Consider the following 17,662-nt stretch of genomic DNA (forward strand, 5'->3'; position numbering starts at 1 on the left):
AAAATGAATGTAAAGAACACAGTCACTTCTGAAACTAGTTAAATCCAACCAGCAGCTGTGATAAAAGAATGGCTTCAGGAACATTTCAAGTGTCTGTGATGCTGACCAGCCCAGCACAGGAGCAGAAAGGTCACATTCAAATTTCCTGGTACCTGGGACTGGTGGCGTATGTGAGCAATGTAGAGAGTCAAAGCATAAAGTATACAGAGCCTAGGTTATTTCTCTGATGTTTGTGGACTTAACTTTTTTTTAATTTATAACTTGTGACTTTTTATTGTTCTAAAAAAATACATTTTCATACCCAATTTTGTATTTTTTTTTCTCTTTAAAAGGACCACTCTAAATGTCAGGTTCCACAAAACATGGATGCACTTCTGGGTACTCAAAAAAGTGCTGGGACTAAATGAAAAAGAGTTGAACAATAATATTTTCAAGAACTACAAACACAATGAATCAAGGAAACAACAAATGAAGAAAGCTCTCAAACTTACTTTCTCAATTGCTTTCTTGAGAAATAACCATATTGTCTTTTGTGAGGAGAAAAATCTGACTCAAACTATCAAGCATCAGCTCCTCAGACAAACATTTCTCACATTAACAATGGGCATTTTATCTCCCTCCTTTTTGTATACAGTGCCTAAAATAATTATCCAGCGTATCAGTCAGTTCAGCCGCTCAGTCATATCCGACTCTGTACAACCCCATGGACTGCAGCACACCAGGGTTCCCTGTCCATCACCAACTCCTGTAGCTTGCTCAAACTCATGTCCATCAAGTCGGTGATTCTATCCAACTATCTCATCCTCTGTCGTCCCCTTCTCCTAACGATTATCCAGCATGCAGAACATAACTAATATATGGATGTATAAATGGTTGGTTGATTTGATTCTGAAATTCTTTATATATATTTAGACACACAAATATTATATTACTTTCTCATTTTCATGACTGAATTATATATACATAATTGTTTTTGTTTCCCCCTCTAAAGACTGATGAAGTCTCAAATAAATCAATGACTTAACAAATCCTGGTTAAATCAAGAACGTTTCTCAATTCTTAAAACTAAAAGATAGTATCACAAATATACACAAATTTCAGAAGTATCACCAACAACATCCTACAACAGGTAATTTAATTTTAGCAACATAAAACTTGGTACAACATGTCACCAGACTGATAAATTATTAACCTGCAGTTAGGGGACCAGGCAGTTTTAAATTCATTTCCTCTAACTGGTGAATTTTTTAACTGATAAATAAAAAAATTCTCCCAGGTATTTTTTTCAGACATTGCAAATTACTGTAGTTTAATAGATTCTTTTAAACATTACAGATTTTTCATTTCCTATTCGCTACCTGAACTTATTTCTCATTTGCTTTATTTAAACTGTAATTCCATCTGAGAATTTATTGCTTTATTCAGTAAAATTGTTTGATAACTACTATATACCAGGTACTGAGCTCAGTGCCAGGAAATTATAGATGACTAGAGCATACTTCCTGCCTTAAGGAGTCTGGCAGAAGAGACCTAGTTCTCTATAATTAACTTAGGAGCAATGTAATTCTTGCTCTAAGGGATCTTAGTAAAGATCCTGTCCAATCCATTCATTTTCAGATAAAGAAACTAAGAACTACAAAGATTAAGGGACTATTAAAAAATCATTAATCCAACACAAGAGTCTGCATCTTATGAATCTCAGGCTGGTCTTCTTTTTAACTATATCACAATTTAATTAGAATTGGGCATATAATTAATGATCCCTGGCTAAACTCATTTACATTTTTATTTTATTCCATTTGTGAATTTACATGAACTTCAGGACCCATTTGTTAATTCTACAAACGTTGGTGCAACAGGCATTGTTTTCAGCCCTAGGGAATACAGCAAGGAATAAATCAAAGACCTGTCCTCAAGGAGTTTTCTAGTGAAAAAAATCGGTGGCTTGAAAAAGAATGACAGGAAAATGGGAGCGCTGTAATGGAGGAGAGTACAAAGTGCTGGAGGAGGAATGAAGCAGACATGTCCATGCGGCAGTACCATGAAAGGCATACCTAAATTTGCAAAAGGAATATTCCAGGCAAAGGGATGTGCCAAGGCTTGAGAGGCCCCAGAGAGCAGGGTGTGTGAAAAGGAGTCAATGCAATCACTCTAAAAGGTGGGCACAGAGGAAGCCCGTGGTGTGTGGAAGGAAGAGCTCTGAAATAGGCTAGAGGCAGTTCATCCCTTGTAGGCCACACGGCTTTCTAAACCCGCACTTGGGCAAGTGCAACATAAAACGCTGAACTCCTAGCGTATGCCGCTGAGTGTGCAGTTCATCAGCTGGATTAGTATTAAATTCTGTGCTTTATGACAGCTCCTGAGGAAAATGAATAACCTTATGCCAGGACTACTTCTTCTAAGCAGGTCAAATTCTATTCAATAAATATTTATTGAGTGCCCGCTATGTGCAAGGAACTGTGAAAGCCAGGGAGAGAAAAAAATGCTTTTATAAAAACAGGATTTTAAGGAGAAAAATCAAGCTCACCACAAGGTTCAAGTTCAGATTCAAATGACTTAGATGTCTTCTAGAACTGTCTAAGTTGCTCCCTAGAATGACAGCAGGTCCCAACACAGAAGAACTTTCACGGAGAACAAATCTACAGTCACATTACAAAATGATGGACTTTTTAAGGCACCAACTGGTACACAAAAGGATTGGCTCATTACTCTTTGCTCTTGAACTGAAAGGTAAAACATTTACTGTTGGAACTGGGCTAAAAATTCCATTATAGTCAGTGACTCAAAGGGTTTTAAAGAAGACTTTGGAGATCACCAAGACCAACTCCTTCCTTGTGACACAACAACACTTAAACACAGAAATGGAACTTAGTGGAGTTTACTGCTCACAACCCCGCCTTCTGAACTTACAAGTGAGGCACTTTCTCCTTAAAGGTAGACAGCTGCCTGATGTAATTCTTGAAATGTGTTTCAAGATTTTTAAGTAGACCTCTCTGTATATGTCTATATATACATCATCCCACACACATCAAAAATACATTTTATATATATTATACACACTGTGTATTTCAATAAATACATGAATATGTATTCAGATATATAAAATACATATTCAAACATATCAATGCAAAGACACAAATGCAAACACAGGATTTACTAGTGCTATACGAATTCTCAAAGCTGTTAATTATTTTTGGAACATTCTCGCATTTAAACAGTTTCCTGAATGTGCTTTAATTAATATTTCTAGCCAAAAGGTAACAAAGAAGTATTAGGTCAGCTAACATATTTCCTGCAAACAAGATTCAAACCAGCCCCTGAAATCTATGAAAGAAATTTTACTGAAGCAAATGCAAACTTCAACAGTAAGGAATTGGGTGCATACCACAGCAGACGTTCATTATAAAACACACCTCACTTCATGGAGCACTCAGTTGTATTAAATCAAGTATTATACCTTCAAAGTGAAATATCCCATTTTTTAAAGACAGTATGGGAAGTCTGAAAGAAATCCTTATTTGTGCTTCCCAGGTAACTAACTGTTCTAAGAGATTCCTTATTGCAGTTACTTAAAAGTTTGTTGTTATGATAAAAAGTATCTATGAGTTCTTCAGATTCTTTACATTTTATCTCAGCAAATCACCACTAAGTATATAAACGTATAAGAACTTATACAGCATAAAAAGTAAAAAATAGAAAAATAAAATAGAACTCTTTCTACATAGAGTATTAGCTGGGCAAAACCAGAAGGTTAGCATATGATTGGTTATGAATCTGGAAGTTACTCATAGTAGGATCTGGGCAAACCACCAATTTTTTTTATGGTTTTCAAAGTTTTCTTTAGAAGACTAATATATTAAAAAGCACCATTTAATAATTGTCTAGTTGTATTAAGAGGTCAATTATGTCTTCATTTGTTCACTATCCTTCCATATGAGAATGGAACTTCTTAAGGGTGAAGGGCGTATCTGTCTCACTGGTCTATTTCCATCACGTAATATAGGATCCTGCATATAGTAGGTGTAAAATAAAGACTTCAATGGAGAGAAGTAGGAAGATATGGAGGAAAGAAACGAAGTAAGGAGGAACCTCTCAGAAGTAATATTACAAAAAGAATATCCCGATCTATATTGAATAAATCTGTCGACATGAGTACAAAGCTTGGAGAAGAACTTGATCATTACAAATACACAGGTAAAGGTCCTTTTATTTCTTGTGTAAAGAGGAAGAGTCAAACATGCTTGAATCTTCATATCATGAGCATAAGTCATACATGCTTAAATCTTCGTACCACGAAAACAGGCCTGAGAATCAATCAGACCTGGGATCTAGCCCTGGCATTCGCTAGCTTTACAACCTTGGGCCAGTTTCTTCTTCAGGAAACCATGGAAACTTCTAAGGATGTTACAAAGTCTCAGAAGAAGAAAAGTAAAGTGCTCAACACAACACCTGGCATGCAGTGGGCACTGGCAACTTTTTAGGATTTCTTCCCCTTCCATATTAGACCACAATACAGCAGAATCACTGCAGGTTTTGCAAAGGTAGGAGAATTAGACCAGGGGCACTGGCCACCTTGTTGAGGATCATTAAGAGTTCTTTCATTTGATTCATGTGTGTGTAGACATGTGCACACTCAGTCATGTCCAAATCTGTGCCATCCTACAGACTATATAGCCCGCCAGGCTATTCTGTCCATGGGATTTTCCAGGCAAGAAGACAGGAGTGGCATGTCATTTTCTCCTCCAGGGGGAATCTTCCTGGTCCAGGGATTGAACCCACACCTCCCATGGGTGAGATTCATTACCACTGAACCATTGCTGAAGCCCATAATTAGTTCCTAAAGTTTGTTATACTACCTGAAATCCTTACAAAGTCTCCTGCTTTGGGCAGAATAGCAGTAAATGAGACCCAGTCACTACTCCTCACGTGGAATCAGTACATCGGTACTCAGCTGATCTGGAATCTTTTGAAACGTAGAATACTTAAGTAGTATTTTTGTAATTCCTATTGAAAAACAGTGTGAGCTTAACAATTATTTAAATATTAATGTGTTAAACAGCTAAAAATCTAGTCAAATATTTTCCAAACGTTTCTTTAATGACCAGGAGAAAATCAGAATCTTACAAATAAATTTGTAAAAATCTTAAATATGTGCCCAAGCAGAGTAGACACAGATAATACTGTGGTGTCATTTAAGTTGCAGGATGTTTTAAGGTGATCTTAATATAAAGGTTCAGGACTGATTTCCATTTCAGTTTTTTTACTTTCATACACAGTTAACTGCTGGAAAACTATATTGTTTGTAATATGCAATTTGAAAATATGGTTTAAATATTACAAATATGAGTTAAAACACTTTCTGACAACCCTAAGTAAAATTTCCAAATTCCTCCATAACTTCACTGTATATTTCCTCATTTCCCTCTTATCTACATATAAATTAGTTATCTACCAAGGATTGCCCTTCTACTTGTTCTGAGCCTTTCCTTCCTACACTGTAATCCACAATACTACTTTATCAATTACCTCTTCTTCCATCTTAAATCACTCCCTACCTATATTCCTTCCCCTCAATTCTGTGAACCTCTACAATAGCATCCACACACACACAAGGCTATGCTCTGCTCAAATCTTCAAGCTATCATAACTTTCTTTCTTTTTACTAGTTGTCCCAGTTCTAGAACAATTTTCTTGAATTCACATACTGAATTTAATCTAGCTGTCACTTCAATCTAGCTGTCATTGATACGACATGGAAAGATAAACAATGGCCTAGACTCAAGAAATGTAATGATTTCTTAAATTTTCATTCAGCTTGGATTTTTCCATTTGAGCTTATTAGTTTTCTTAGGTGTTGAAATTACTTCCTTATAAAGCTCTCTCTACCCAGGAAATCAATATGCTCTCATTCCTTTCCTATCTGTTCCATCACTGTTCTTTGTAGGATTCGTTTTCCTTCACCACCATCTACTTATAGATACACAAGTGATACAGCCAAAAATTCCAATCTCTGACTTTTTCTCCCCAACTCTCACCTTCTAGTCTGCCTTCCAAATCTCTTGCTGTTCTACAGCTTGAAATGCCACCTCTATGCGCATATCTACCAAACACACATTTCTAGTTTTAATTTCTTTCTTTAACTGCATATTCAATTTTCTGACTTCAAAATGGATATTTCACTCTGGCATGTCAAATTCAACATGGCCAAAAAACAAACATCATGCACCAGGCCCCAAGCTTCCTCTTTTTCTTCGTATGTTCCTTATCTCATTAAGGGCATCACTGCTTTTAGAGTCAACTAAGCTGAAAACCTCAAGAGCCACTTTCACTTCAACTTCTCCTTCATCCTCTATCTCTGAAGGGTCACCAGGACCTTAGGTTTTACTCCAAAATGTCTCCCACTTTTGAACCAACATTTGCTATATCTACTATCAATTTTCTAGCACAGCCCTTCCTTATTTCTTACCCAGTCTGTTTTAATTTCTCTTGATCATTATTTCTACCTTTAAAGGGTTTTTTTCCCCCTCTTAACTCATCCTTTCTAGAGTCAAGAGAGTAACTGACCAACACAGCCTTGACATTCTCTCACTCTGCTCAAACATTTCAATGGTCCTCTGCCTACTAAATAAAAGTCCAAATTCCTTGACAAAACACTCAAAGCCTCTTTAAGCTTCTCTAACTTTCCTTCGCTCACTCCATCATCTCCCTTTACCCATCACTCCTTCAGCCTGCTGTGTCCTCCACCTCACTGGAATCCAAAACATCCTCTAAAGAACAGCTAGATAATACTACCAGGTATACTACACCATACTGCCTACACCAACTTTCCACCCTAGCAAATGATACTCACATACTACGTTACAGCACTGTGTGGTTCACTCAGTCGTGTCGGACTCTTTGCAACCCCATGGACTGCAGCACACCAGGCTTCCCTGTCCTTCACCATCTCCTGGACCTTGCTCAAACTCATGTCCATTGAGTAGATGATACCATCCTTATTTACACCGTATTACAGCACTTACTGTATCTTCCAGGATAACATGGTTATTTATGATTGTCTATCTTTCCATACTTTGCATATAATTAATGAATGATGAAATCACTAATAGCATAGAAAGCAAATTTGAAAGAAAGAAGTTGATTCAAAAATCTGAATGGTTATAATTTTATAGGAGTTAAATGATTACTAACTAATGAAGCCTTCTATTAAAGGTATGCTCTATATCACAAGGATAAACCCAGGGAACTCTTGGGAAGATTCCTTTACATCTTTTACTTTATCCGAAAGTTTTACCTAGAAAGGACAGGAAGCAAACTTTGGGATCACTTAATTTATCTAAGCACAAATTCAAAAATCTAACTCAGTACTAAACAAAATAACCCAGATATGTATTGTGTTATCCTCTATCCAAGTCTATTTGGGCCCATGATCCTGCTAATAGAGAACAACCTCACTGAGGAAAATGAAATATGTGAAGAATAATTCAAATAAATGATATTCCTTATTCCAAGAGCCCAAGGACGGTGATATTCTCAAATCCATCAAACACAAACAACCGGCATCCGAAAATAAAGTTTTCGTCTATGTGCAATATTTTTCAGAGGTATGAGTAAATTAATTTAGAAAAGAATACTATTTTTTAATAGTTGCATGTATTTTAAGACATTTTAAATGAAAAGCTTTAAAATATATTATAGTTGAAATGAGATTACAAAGACAGAGAATAAATTAAATTCCAAGCTTGAAATGTATTAAATGAACGAAGGACAAAAGGCAGGAAAAGGCTGTTTGACATCATCACTTTTTAAATGCTTTTAAAACTCTGTCAGTAATATAATTTCAAATAAATGACAAGGACAGCAAGACAAAAATATAGGCAGGTACTCAACTTGTTTTGCTCTTTGGCATCAATTAAATATTTTTTAATTTCCTGAACATCCATGTATGCTCAGTACATTTAGTATTTATTAGACGGAAAATTGTTTCTTCCACTTTCCATCACCTGGCTAAGATGCTTGTGAAAATCATACTCAGGAACCTCACATTAATAAATCATCACTCCTACACACTGATTAGCAATCATTTCCTTACCCTCACCACAGCATTTTCAACAAGAATACAATAATGCCTTTCCTATAAAGGCAGTGGCCAGCAGAATCCAGAGAGACAACAGTCTAAGAAGTGGCCAGAAGAAAAACAAGGCAGATGTTGTTGACTCTGCTCCCACTGTACTTTGTATAGGTCTGTGTTACAGACCTCTCCATGTGACATGGCAATTACCCACTTACATGCCTGGCTCTGATGATGGTCTTGGAGCTTCCTTGACAGGTCTAGGGCAGATTTATATCTTGTCTAGCTTTGCATCTCCAGGTAACAAGGACTTCATAGAAACTCAGTAGGTCCTCAATAAATGTTTAGGTGTTTAAGAACCTCCAACTCTGTGAGGGTTTCGGAACAGACTCCACATTTCAGGTGTATATGAACCTCACTGTGTATTCATGACTAATAGTTCTGTCTCTGTATCAGAGAGGCATCCACTGATCTGAACAGTTTGGGGTCAGCTATTGACTTCCACTGACACATGGAGCTAAGACCAGAAAAGATGTCTAAAATAAATGAGATGCTTTGGGATATGTTACTACTCTTTTCACAATAAATGTACCACGTTAAGTTTGTGCCACTGATGTTTTCTTTCAAAACACTTTTTATCTTACAAGGAACACAACTGAGCAATTACTCCCTCCTACTCTCAGTGACCCTGCATAGAAAGCTTGCCCTCTGAAAACGTAACAGTTAGCTAGAACTGGAATCAGAGTTGACCGTTTTAAATTCTAGAGGCCAAGGAATGGTGTAACTACACACTTACTAGGTTTTTCCACCAATGTCTAAGACTGCTTCATAAGCCCCGTGAGATAAGTTATTTTACTTTGTAGGTAGCTAAGACATACTGTACTTGGAGCTTGTTTACAAATTTACACTTCGAAGATTTGACCTTGTTGAAGAGGTTTTATAAAGAAAAATGCTGAATACTTAACCCTGTCTTCTACATAACTACCAGTTAGATTTGAAAGTTACTATTGTTATTCACAAGCTAAACTCTGGCTATGGCAGTTATTTTACAAAACAGTTAGGCAATATGTCAAGGGATTACCTTTTAGACTAATAATAAAGTTCCTGATGTAATCACCAGGACAGTGTTCATTATATGAACCATTTCCTTCACCACTGACAAGCAGAAAGATAAACACATGTGGGGGGTTCTTCTACACTATACAATTAAATAAAATATTCTTCCAATTAGTAACTATCAGTGCTTTTTCATTACTGTGAGATAGAGTAGCAATAAACGTACTGGACTTTCATAATGATTTACATGGTTTCCCTCCACAAAGCCCACAAATGCATACATAAACGAACACAACAATATTCAGCCTTGACAGATAATGAAGACAAATAGAGAAAGCCATACAATGCACCTTTGCCAATACCTGTACCCACAATCCACTAAGTAGACTTCAGGTAACAGATATCCTCTTGAGTCAAGATTCTCAGTTGGAGAGGCTAAACGCAAACCCACAAAAGGGTTAATAAAATAAACAATGGCAGAAGCCTTTTTTTTTTTTTTTTTACCATTAACCCATAATAGATGGCCCATAAGCCATCTATTTTACCATAACCCATGATGAAATAATTAAAAGAGGATAAAACTTAGGTCAACAATCAGTTACAGGCCAAAACTACACACACATTTTTTAATGTTTCAAAAATAATGACTCTATTAACCATAGTTTACCACTTCCCCATACAGATCTTTTTCATTTGATGTTTTAATATTTACTTACAATTGTACAAACTCCGACCACTCAAAGAAGGGGGTGGGGAGAGAGGAGACCTCCCCGGTAGAACCTGACCCATTCTTGCCCATTCATATAACAGAGAAGTTAAAGAAAACCCTTGACTTTCCTTCTCTTACGCCCAACTAGTGATACAAGCATGAGTGACCTTAAATTGCTTACTCCTCAGAAAAGCAAAGACAGCTAGTATTGTGCCGCCAAATATACATAATTTTTCCAACTGCATGCTCCTCATTCTTAAGTATCCAATGTTAAAACGAAAACCTGACCTCAAGCAGCAAGTTGCAATGTTCTAACACTATGACATCATTCTATCTGAAGTACTTTAAAATTCACAATTTGAATAATTGGCAGAAGCTTAAATAGGTCACACTGAAGCCCAAAACTAAGGATATTTATCTGACAAAAATATTCTGGCTCTTCCTTTAGTGCCACCAGCCACAGAATGCCAGGCCTATCGTTCATCTACCCATCTGTGCTTTTCATAAGGATAAACGAAAATAAAGTAAATCTTATCCCCTGCCAGTATTGCTACCACCACCAACAGTGGCTTTTCATGGAAAATATTTGAACAGTTACGAAAAAAGTAAGGTAACTGCTTTACTTTTTACTCTTCATAATATGACTTTATGAACGCTTTAGCACACAGCTACAAAGAAATATTTTTTTAAAACTTCCATTTCTGCAGGTATAAAGATATCAAGAGCCCTGCATCAATTAATTTTATAATTAGCCCCAAGTATCTATCAAATGAAACTATAAAGGGCTACAAATATTTACCAGTATATAGCTTACAGTACTACTGATGCAAAAGCAGAACTATTAATTTTGCACAGCAACAAACTACATCTTAGGCTTCCCTGGTGGCTTAGTGGTCAAGAACACACCTGCCAATGCAAGAGACTGGGGTTCGATCCCTGGGTTGGAAAGATCCCCTGGAGAGGGAAATGGCAACCCACTCCAGTATTCTTGCCTGGGAAATTCCAGGGACAGAAGAATCTGGTGGGCTACAGTCCATATGGTCATGACTTAGTGACTAAACAAGCTACATCTTAATCATATTTATTTCATAATCCCACTTAGTAAGACAGGACAGTGACAGCTACAGTTTTCCCAGCAGACCTCTGCAAAGTATTCAGGTTGCCTAGACTTGTCTGGGTACTGACATCCAGCACCATTTCTTCTTGTAACTTGTAGTTCATCTGAAAGCAACATGCAAAAACCACAGAGGTTTCTGATACTCTCAGTCCCACCACCTCCATCATAAATTTTCCTTTCACAATAAACAATGTGCAATCAAAAAGGTTTCCTGTTTCAAAATGGAATAGATGAAACAAACTGTGACTCTACCATTAACAACAACCAAAAAGTTCCTTAATGAAGATGAATTCTCAAAGATGAAAATGGACTCTCAAATACTGCTTCCTCACTTTAAGACTAATATGGTTCTTTCCCCAGTAATCATTCTCAGCATCACACACTGGATGTCAAGAGGAGTCCATCAGAGACTTTTCTTAAATTACTTGTATGCACTCTTTTGTTATCTAAGAGCAACACAACCTTACATAAGACAGAACAAACACTTCCAAACGATTCTATGCCATGCACCAACAAAGAGCAGCCAACAGTAAAAGCTTTGCATATCTGAGTCATATAGAGGAACTTTGAACCTTGAAGAGTAGGACAGAAGGTGAAAAAAAAAAAAAAAAAACAAGTCTTGGCTCTGAATTCAACTTTTCAAAACACCCAAAGCAGATATAAGAAACACGGTCAATCCGAATCAAAAGATTGTTGCCATACCAATAATTATTACTAAATGACAGTACAAACAAAACTGGAGAAAACCACATCCAGGGTCAACCCTGCTGTTGTACAGAAACAGTCAAGCAGAACTTACCACTTTGTCCATGAGTTTCCAAGTTTTCTCCACGGTCCTGCGATCCGCTGCGGCTTGCTTAGGGGGTCCAACTGCATCTTGAATAGCATCAATAATACCCAAAATCCGTCCTTTTCGGGGGTTTCCTCCTCGACCACCAGGGTTTCTGCCATTCATAGAATTTGCCATCTGGAATCTTAGCTCTTTGAAAGGAAGAAAAAAAAAAGTTAGTTGGTCTTGAAAATATTTATGCAACAGCAAACGGGTTAACGTGTACCCATCACATCCTCCTCCATCAGTGAGAACAAAATCCAGGGTCCCAGATTCAACTTTTCAATAGCGTGTGAATTTTTCACTCTCAATCTTTACACACAACACACAGGTTTAGGAGCAATGACCTTAGATCTGTTTTGGGAACACTAAGAGTTAAAGATGCATCATTCTCACATGGCAAGGAGTGAAGGCTTGATTAATACATAACTCACAACAACAGTAATAAAAACTTAGATTTCCTCTATCTACGTTAGAACACATCAGTTTCCCCCCTTCCCTGACTTAACCCCAATTCAAAAGACCAGAACTGCAGCCCCTAGAAAACACTTTGGGAGCCTCACTCAAAAACTGCACTTTCACTGTGATTTCGCCAAGGTATATAAACCTAAAGATTATTCTACAGGAGCAGAAAGGGCACGACTGTTGTCATCAAAGGCTGAGGACTTGGATTTTCCCAGCTAAAACCAACAAGTTCGGACTCATGAACACACGAGCACATAGTTCTTCAAACAACGCGGTTGAGGAGTTGTTCCCAAGTGAAGAGCCAAACGAACCAACAGACAAATAGCCCATTTTAAAAGAGAGTGAGAAACTGACAAGAGCGGGCACAGAAAGGAGAGAGAGTTCACTTCTTAGGTTTCCTACGTTTCATCTCCTCCAAGTCGGGTGGGGGTAGGGGGTCCAAAGCTTTGTCTCGGGACATCTGTGCCTCCCGGCTCAGGCTCCTCCCCTGCCACTCTCGGACCACAGCTTGGCGGGGCGGGGGAGGTGGACAGAGAAAGGACGAAGAACCCCTCCCGCTCCGGCACCCGCAGCCCCGTGCGTCTGGGGCGCTCCGCGTTCAGCTCCCCGGAGGACGCTCCTCGCTGGGTTGTCTGCAATCCCAGCCCCCTGGCTCCCCTGATTCCCTATTCCTCCTTCCCCGGCCCAGCCCGGGTCCCGGCTTTAAATACCCCTCTTCAAAGTGTGACGGCGGCGGCGACAGCAGCTGGAAACCGGGGCTGTCCCCTCTTCCTCCGAGGCCCGCGTCGGGCTGCCCCAAGCCCCTTGGGCGGAAAGCAGCGCCGAGCCTCCCCGGCACCCCCTTCCCTCCCGGCGTCTCGGCGCCGTAGAGACACGCGGGTGAGCGGGTCCGACTCTACGCGCACGAGCCCAGGGTGCGTGGGTAGCCCCGGCAGGGTGTGTGTAATCACCGTAAAAGCCCCGCTCCCGAGGAAGGAGCGACCCAGAGACGCCGGCCACCGAGGTGGGGAAACGCAACAATTACCGTCAAAACCAATCCACGCCCGCTCTCCCCTCCCGCCCGACTCTCAGGGAGGCCACGGGACGCCGCAGCAGCACTAGCCGGAGGAGGAGACCACTCGCTAGCCACCCCACCCCTGGAGGATACACACACAGAGAGCCAGGCGCGGGGCGGGGCTGGGGGCGGGGCCGCTCGGGGCTAGGCCAATCCAGCGCAGTCCTCCCGTACCCGACAGCGGGCGGCGCCAATGGACGGGAGGCCCCCGTCCTCCTCGCACTACCACCCGGTCCACGTCTCCCACAGTACACAATGGCCCCAGAGGAAGGCCCTCTCGCCACACGTCCCAAATGGAAAAGGATTCGGAGACAAATGAGGGGACTGGATTCACCCGAGAACGAAAGTCATAAAGGAAATGGAAGAAAAGATGCAAAGCACTAGGGAATTAACCAATAAGGAGTGGGCGGGTGGGCGTGAGCGTTGGGAAACGGAGCCAAAGCGGACTCTGGCTAAAAGGCGGGACTTCCTGCTTCGCTCACCTTCCTAGTCTTTTGTTTCATAGCAACAGAGTAGAGGCTGAGAGGGTGTTGCTTCTTGACTCTGGGCGGATACGAGGCTGAAGAATTCATCTCCTTAGGGCTGCCAAACTTCTACCCAGGACAGCAGCCAAACGGGTCTAAAGCATGGCTTCTTGTGGACTAGCAAAAAACAGCACACAGTCATTCAGCTTCTAAAATGAAGTATAAGCCTTTCACAGAATAGACTAGGGTTAACACCTGATTTCCAACCAAAACTTCCTTAATTTCTGAGCGCGTTTCCCTTTTGCTTTTAGTTCTGGAGGAATTGCTGATCAAATATCAGGTTGATGAAAAAGTAAACAATTGACAACGCAGGCCAAATTGTCTGCACTAATCATGCCAGGGCAGTAAAAGAACCAGACTACAGGAACTGCTAATGTATACACTGCACCTTTTTATTTACTGCAAGTTGCTGTGTAAATGACTGAAGAGGAAACGGCTTTTGTATTTTGTCTGAGTCACCTTTACTCTGTGTCTGCCATTCTCTCCCAGCATTTGTAATCTTTCTGTGGCTCCACCCCCAATGTCTTTAGAAAAGCCCATATCTGACCAGTCTTGAAAAAGCTACTGTTCTGGGGCCCTTCTTTCAACAAGATTATAGATAAAATAAATGTCTTCTATTAGCTCCAGCCCCACCACAGGTGCTACTAACAATTGCTCTAGATTGTTATGCTTCAGAATTTTTTTCCACCCCAGTGGCAGTGTGGAATAAACTTTACACCTTAGGTTTCTCAGATGTTGTAATATTTTGTTAATTTTAAAAAATATTTCTCTAAACCAGTTAACCTGATAAGATGTTTCTCAGTGGTTCTAACCACTTTCTAGTTAAATAACCGTTTTAGTGATAATGACTGTCAAGGATCCTGACTTCTTGTTAACATTCTTTATAGCCCTAAATACAGATGGTTAAAGTTTTCATTTGATTAAAACAGGCAAAACGTGGTCTTTGCAGCTGGTCAGGTGATAAAATGTGGTTCAGGAAGTAATTTTGTTTCTTTGCCATTATTTCTATGCCAATAATTAAAGAGTAGTTCCTTGTTTTCACATTGTGTTTATCTACAAAAGAACTGGCTTCTCCATATCTCTTCCACCCATGCATATCTCCTTTACTCATAGTGACAGTAGCTAAATTTACTAGAGAGACTCCAAAAGGGAAAAAAAACCAAACTTGGGTCACCATTTAAATAAATCCCAAAAGAATATATGTATAAAAGGTTTTTCAGCATGTAGGAAAAGAGTAGCTTAAGGAAACATTACAACTAAGCATATACATTCTTACTCATATTCTATACTCATATTCATACTCATATACTCTAATTCTATACTCATATTCATATCTAGATAAATGCAAAATAAGTAAAATACATGTTATAGCATGTGGCATTCTTTTGGTGTTACCTTTGCAACTGAAAGAGATGACTTAGTAAGAAAATAGCACTGACTATGGTATCAAGCATATCACATTGATACAAATTACAAATTTTGTGGGATATGGTTTTATGTATATGTAGATATATATACAACACATATACACAATGCACACATAATTTATTTTATATATTATAAATAGTACCAATAAATTACAGCTTCATTCTCCACTAGGTATTTTATTAAATCATGTTGAGTCCAAGTTAAGTTCTGGTGTAGTAGGGCTCCCATTTGAACCAGAACTAGGATTCAGGATTTGCTTGTGTGTGATGAACTGGGAAATAGATGGGGAAACAGTGTCAGACTTTATTTTGGGGGGCTCCAAAATCACTGTAGATGGCGACTGCAGCCATGAAATTAAAAGACGCTTACTCCTTGAAAGGAAAGTTATGACCAATCTAGATAGCATATTCAAAAGCAGAGACATTACTTTGTCAACAAAGGTCCGTCTAGTTAAGGCTATCGTTTTTCCTGTGGTCATGTATAGATGTGAGAGTTGGACTGTGGAGAAGGCTGAGCGCCGAAGAATTGATGCTTTTGAACTATGGTGTTGGAGAAGACTCTTGAGAGTCCCTTGGACTGCAAGGCAATCCAACCAGTCCATTCTGAAGGAGATCAGCCCTGGGATTTCTTTGGAAGGAATGATGCTAAAGCTGAAACTCCAGTACTTTGGCCACCTCATGCGAAGAGTTGACTCATTGGAAAAGACTCTGATGCTGGGAGGGATTGGGGGCAGGAGGAGAAGGGGACGACAGAGGATGAGATAGCTGGATGGCATCACTGACTCGATGGACGTGAGTCTGTGTGAACTCCGGGAGTTGGTGATGGACAGGGAGGCCTGGCGTGCTGTGATTCATGGGGTCGCAAAGAGTCGGACACAACTGAGTGACTGAACTGAACTGAACTGATGAACTGAGGGAGTGATAGCCCTCCCTGCAAACTATTAGCATGAGCAGTTGATGTCTGTGGGAGAATAAAGACCTACTGGGATGAAACTTTACATCCCAGATGCTTCCAATGAAGACAGAAGAGAGAGAATATAATAAAGTACTGCATGCTGAGGGCTATAAATAAAAGCACAAGGAAATGTTTTCATAGGAGACGTTGTGATACTCAGAGCATAAGCAGTAGTACTTCAAGGTGACAGAATTGGCTAGAGAAATACACTGCTCGTTTCTACATGGAACAAGTCGATCTCAAACACGATGCACTTTAAGGTGAATGCGCTATTCTTCAGAAACGTGGATATTTGTGACCTAGAGAGAACTTGGGTGTGACACCTTTATAGGGGAGGAGTGTTCTTCTGGAGGATCCTGGCATGAGGGAGAATGGCGAAACTCCTAACAAAGAGCCTTCCTTCCAAGCACTATAACAGCCAAGAAGTGAATAATATAAACAAGCTGATTGTAAGTTTATGTGAGACCCTTCCCTCAGGACTCCCAGAAAGAAACTGGGAGATGCTATGGCAGAGGTGCTGAGAAACTATAATGGCATACATGAACCCTTGTTATTTGAGCATTAATACCTGACATTAATGCTTGTACTCACAGGCTGGTGCCATTTGAGAAAATTCAGCTTAGAATCCTGGCTTTAAACCTGGAGAAAAAAATTAAAAATAAGACACCTATTGGGGAAACCTTTTACAGTTTTTTCCATTTGATTCAATTTTTCTTCTTTCTACTTTCTTCAAATTCGCAGGTGACCCATGTGATATTAGACCAGTTGCCTAAATAACAAAGTCTCCCTGTAACTTATTTGATCTATAAATAGCCCCTCAAAAAATATTTGTTGAATGAATTGACTGTTTAAGGTTATTGTATAGAAAGTATAAGGTTTCCTGTTTCTGTGTAATGGAGAGTCCACTTTATTCACAATTGCAAACAAGATGTTACTTTTCCTACCAGGTAGATTTACAGTGCCCCTCCAACTCAAAATCATAATGACACAACACAAAACATTAATCCCCCAGGTGTACAGATTCACAGGTTAGAGATAGATAAGCGGATTATTACCTAGTCATATTTTGGTTTACAAGTCCTACCTTGTTATGGAGAAGGAAATGGCAACCCACTCCAATATTCTTGCCTGGAGAATCTCATGGACTGTAGCCTGCCAGGCTCCTCTGTCCATGGAATCGCAAGAGTCAGACACGACTTAGCAACTAAACCACCACTGCCACCTTGTTAAGGGGAATAGACTTCCATCGTTCCTGAATAGCACATACAGTAGCTAGCAGCGAGGGATGCTCATCTATGAACTTATCAGATATTACCTGAGTCTGAATACTAGTTTGGGATCAACTGGAATTCTTGTTTAGCAACAAAAGCAACAATAAATAACAATGCTGTAAACAAGAGGAATCTTATTTCTTTCACACCTAGAAAATGTCCGAAGCTAGGAAGTACAGGTAAA

The 17,662-nt window shown here is 39.5% G+C and overlaps 1 protein-coding gene across 14 annotated transcripts in view; it reads right to left on the minus strand.

Moving 5' to 3' along the window:
* CBLB (Cbl proto-oncogene B) overlaps positions 1-13,923 on the minus strand; it is a 224,662-nt gene extending 210,739 nt beyond the window's left edge. For 5 of the 14 annotated variants that reach the window (XM_044941435.2, XM_044941430.2, XM_044941428.2 and 2 more), the window contains exon 1: positions 11,753-11,934. In XM_044941435.2, coding sequence (XP_044797370.1) covers positions 11,753-11,920 — 168 coding nt within the window. In that variant the 5' untranslated portion in view covers positions 11,921-11,934. Of the gene's footprint in view, positions 1-11,752; positions 11,935-12,345; positions 12,369-12,601; positions 12,836-12,957; positions 13,157-13,197; positions 13,408-13,475; positions 13,498-13,783 lie in introns of those variants that run through there. The other 9 variants (XM_044941414.2, XM_044941433.2, XM_025283292.3 and 6 more) reach the window with 9 other exon arrangements.
* Between the last annotated feature and the right edge of the window lie 3,739 nt (positions 13,924-17,662).

The sequence above is a fragment of the Bubalus bubalis genome, chromosome 1 (assembly GCF_019923935.1).
Source record: "Bubalus bubalis isolate 160015118507 breed Murrah chromosome 1, NDDB_SH_1, whole genome shotgun sequence".
Classification (NCBI taxonomy): domain Eukaryota; kingdom Metazoa; phylum Chordata; class Mammalia; order Artiodactyla; family Bovidae; genus Bubalus; species Bubalus bubalis.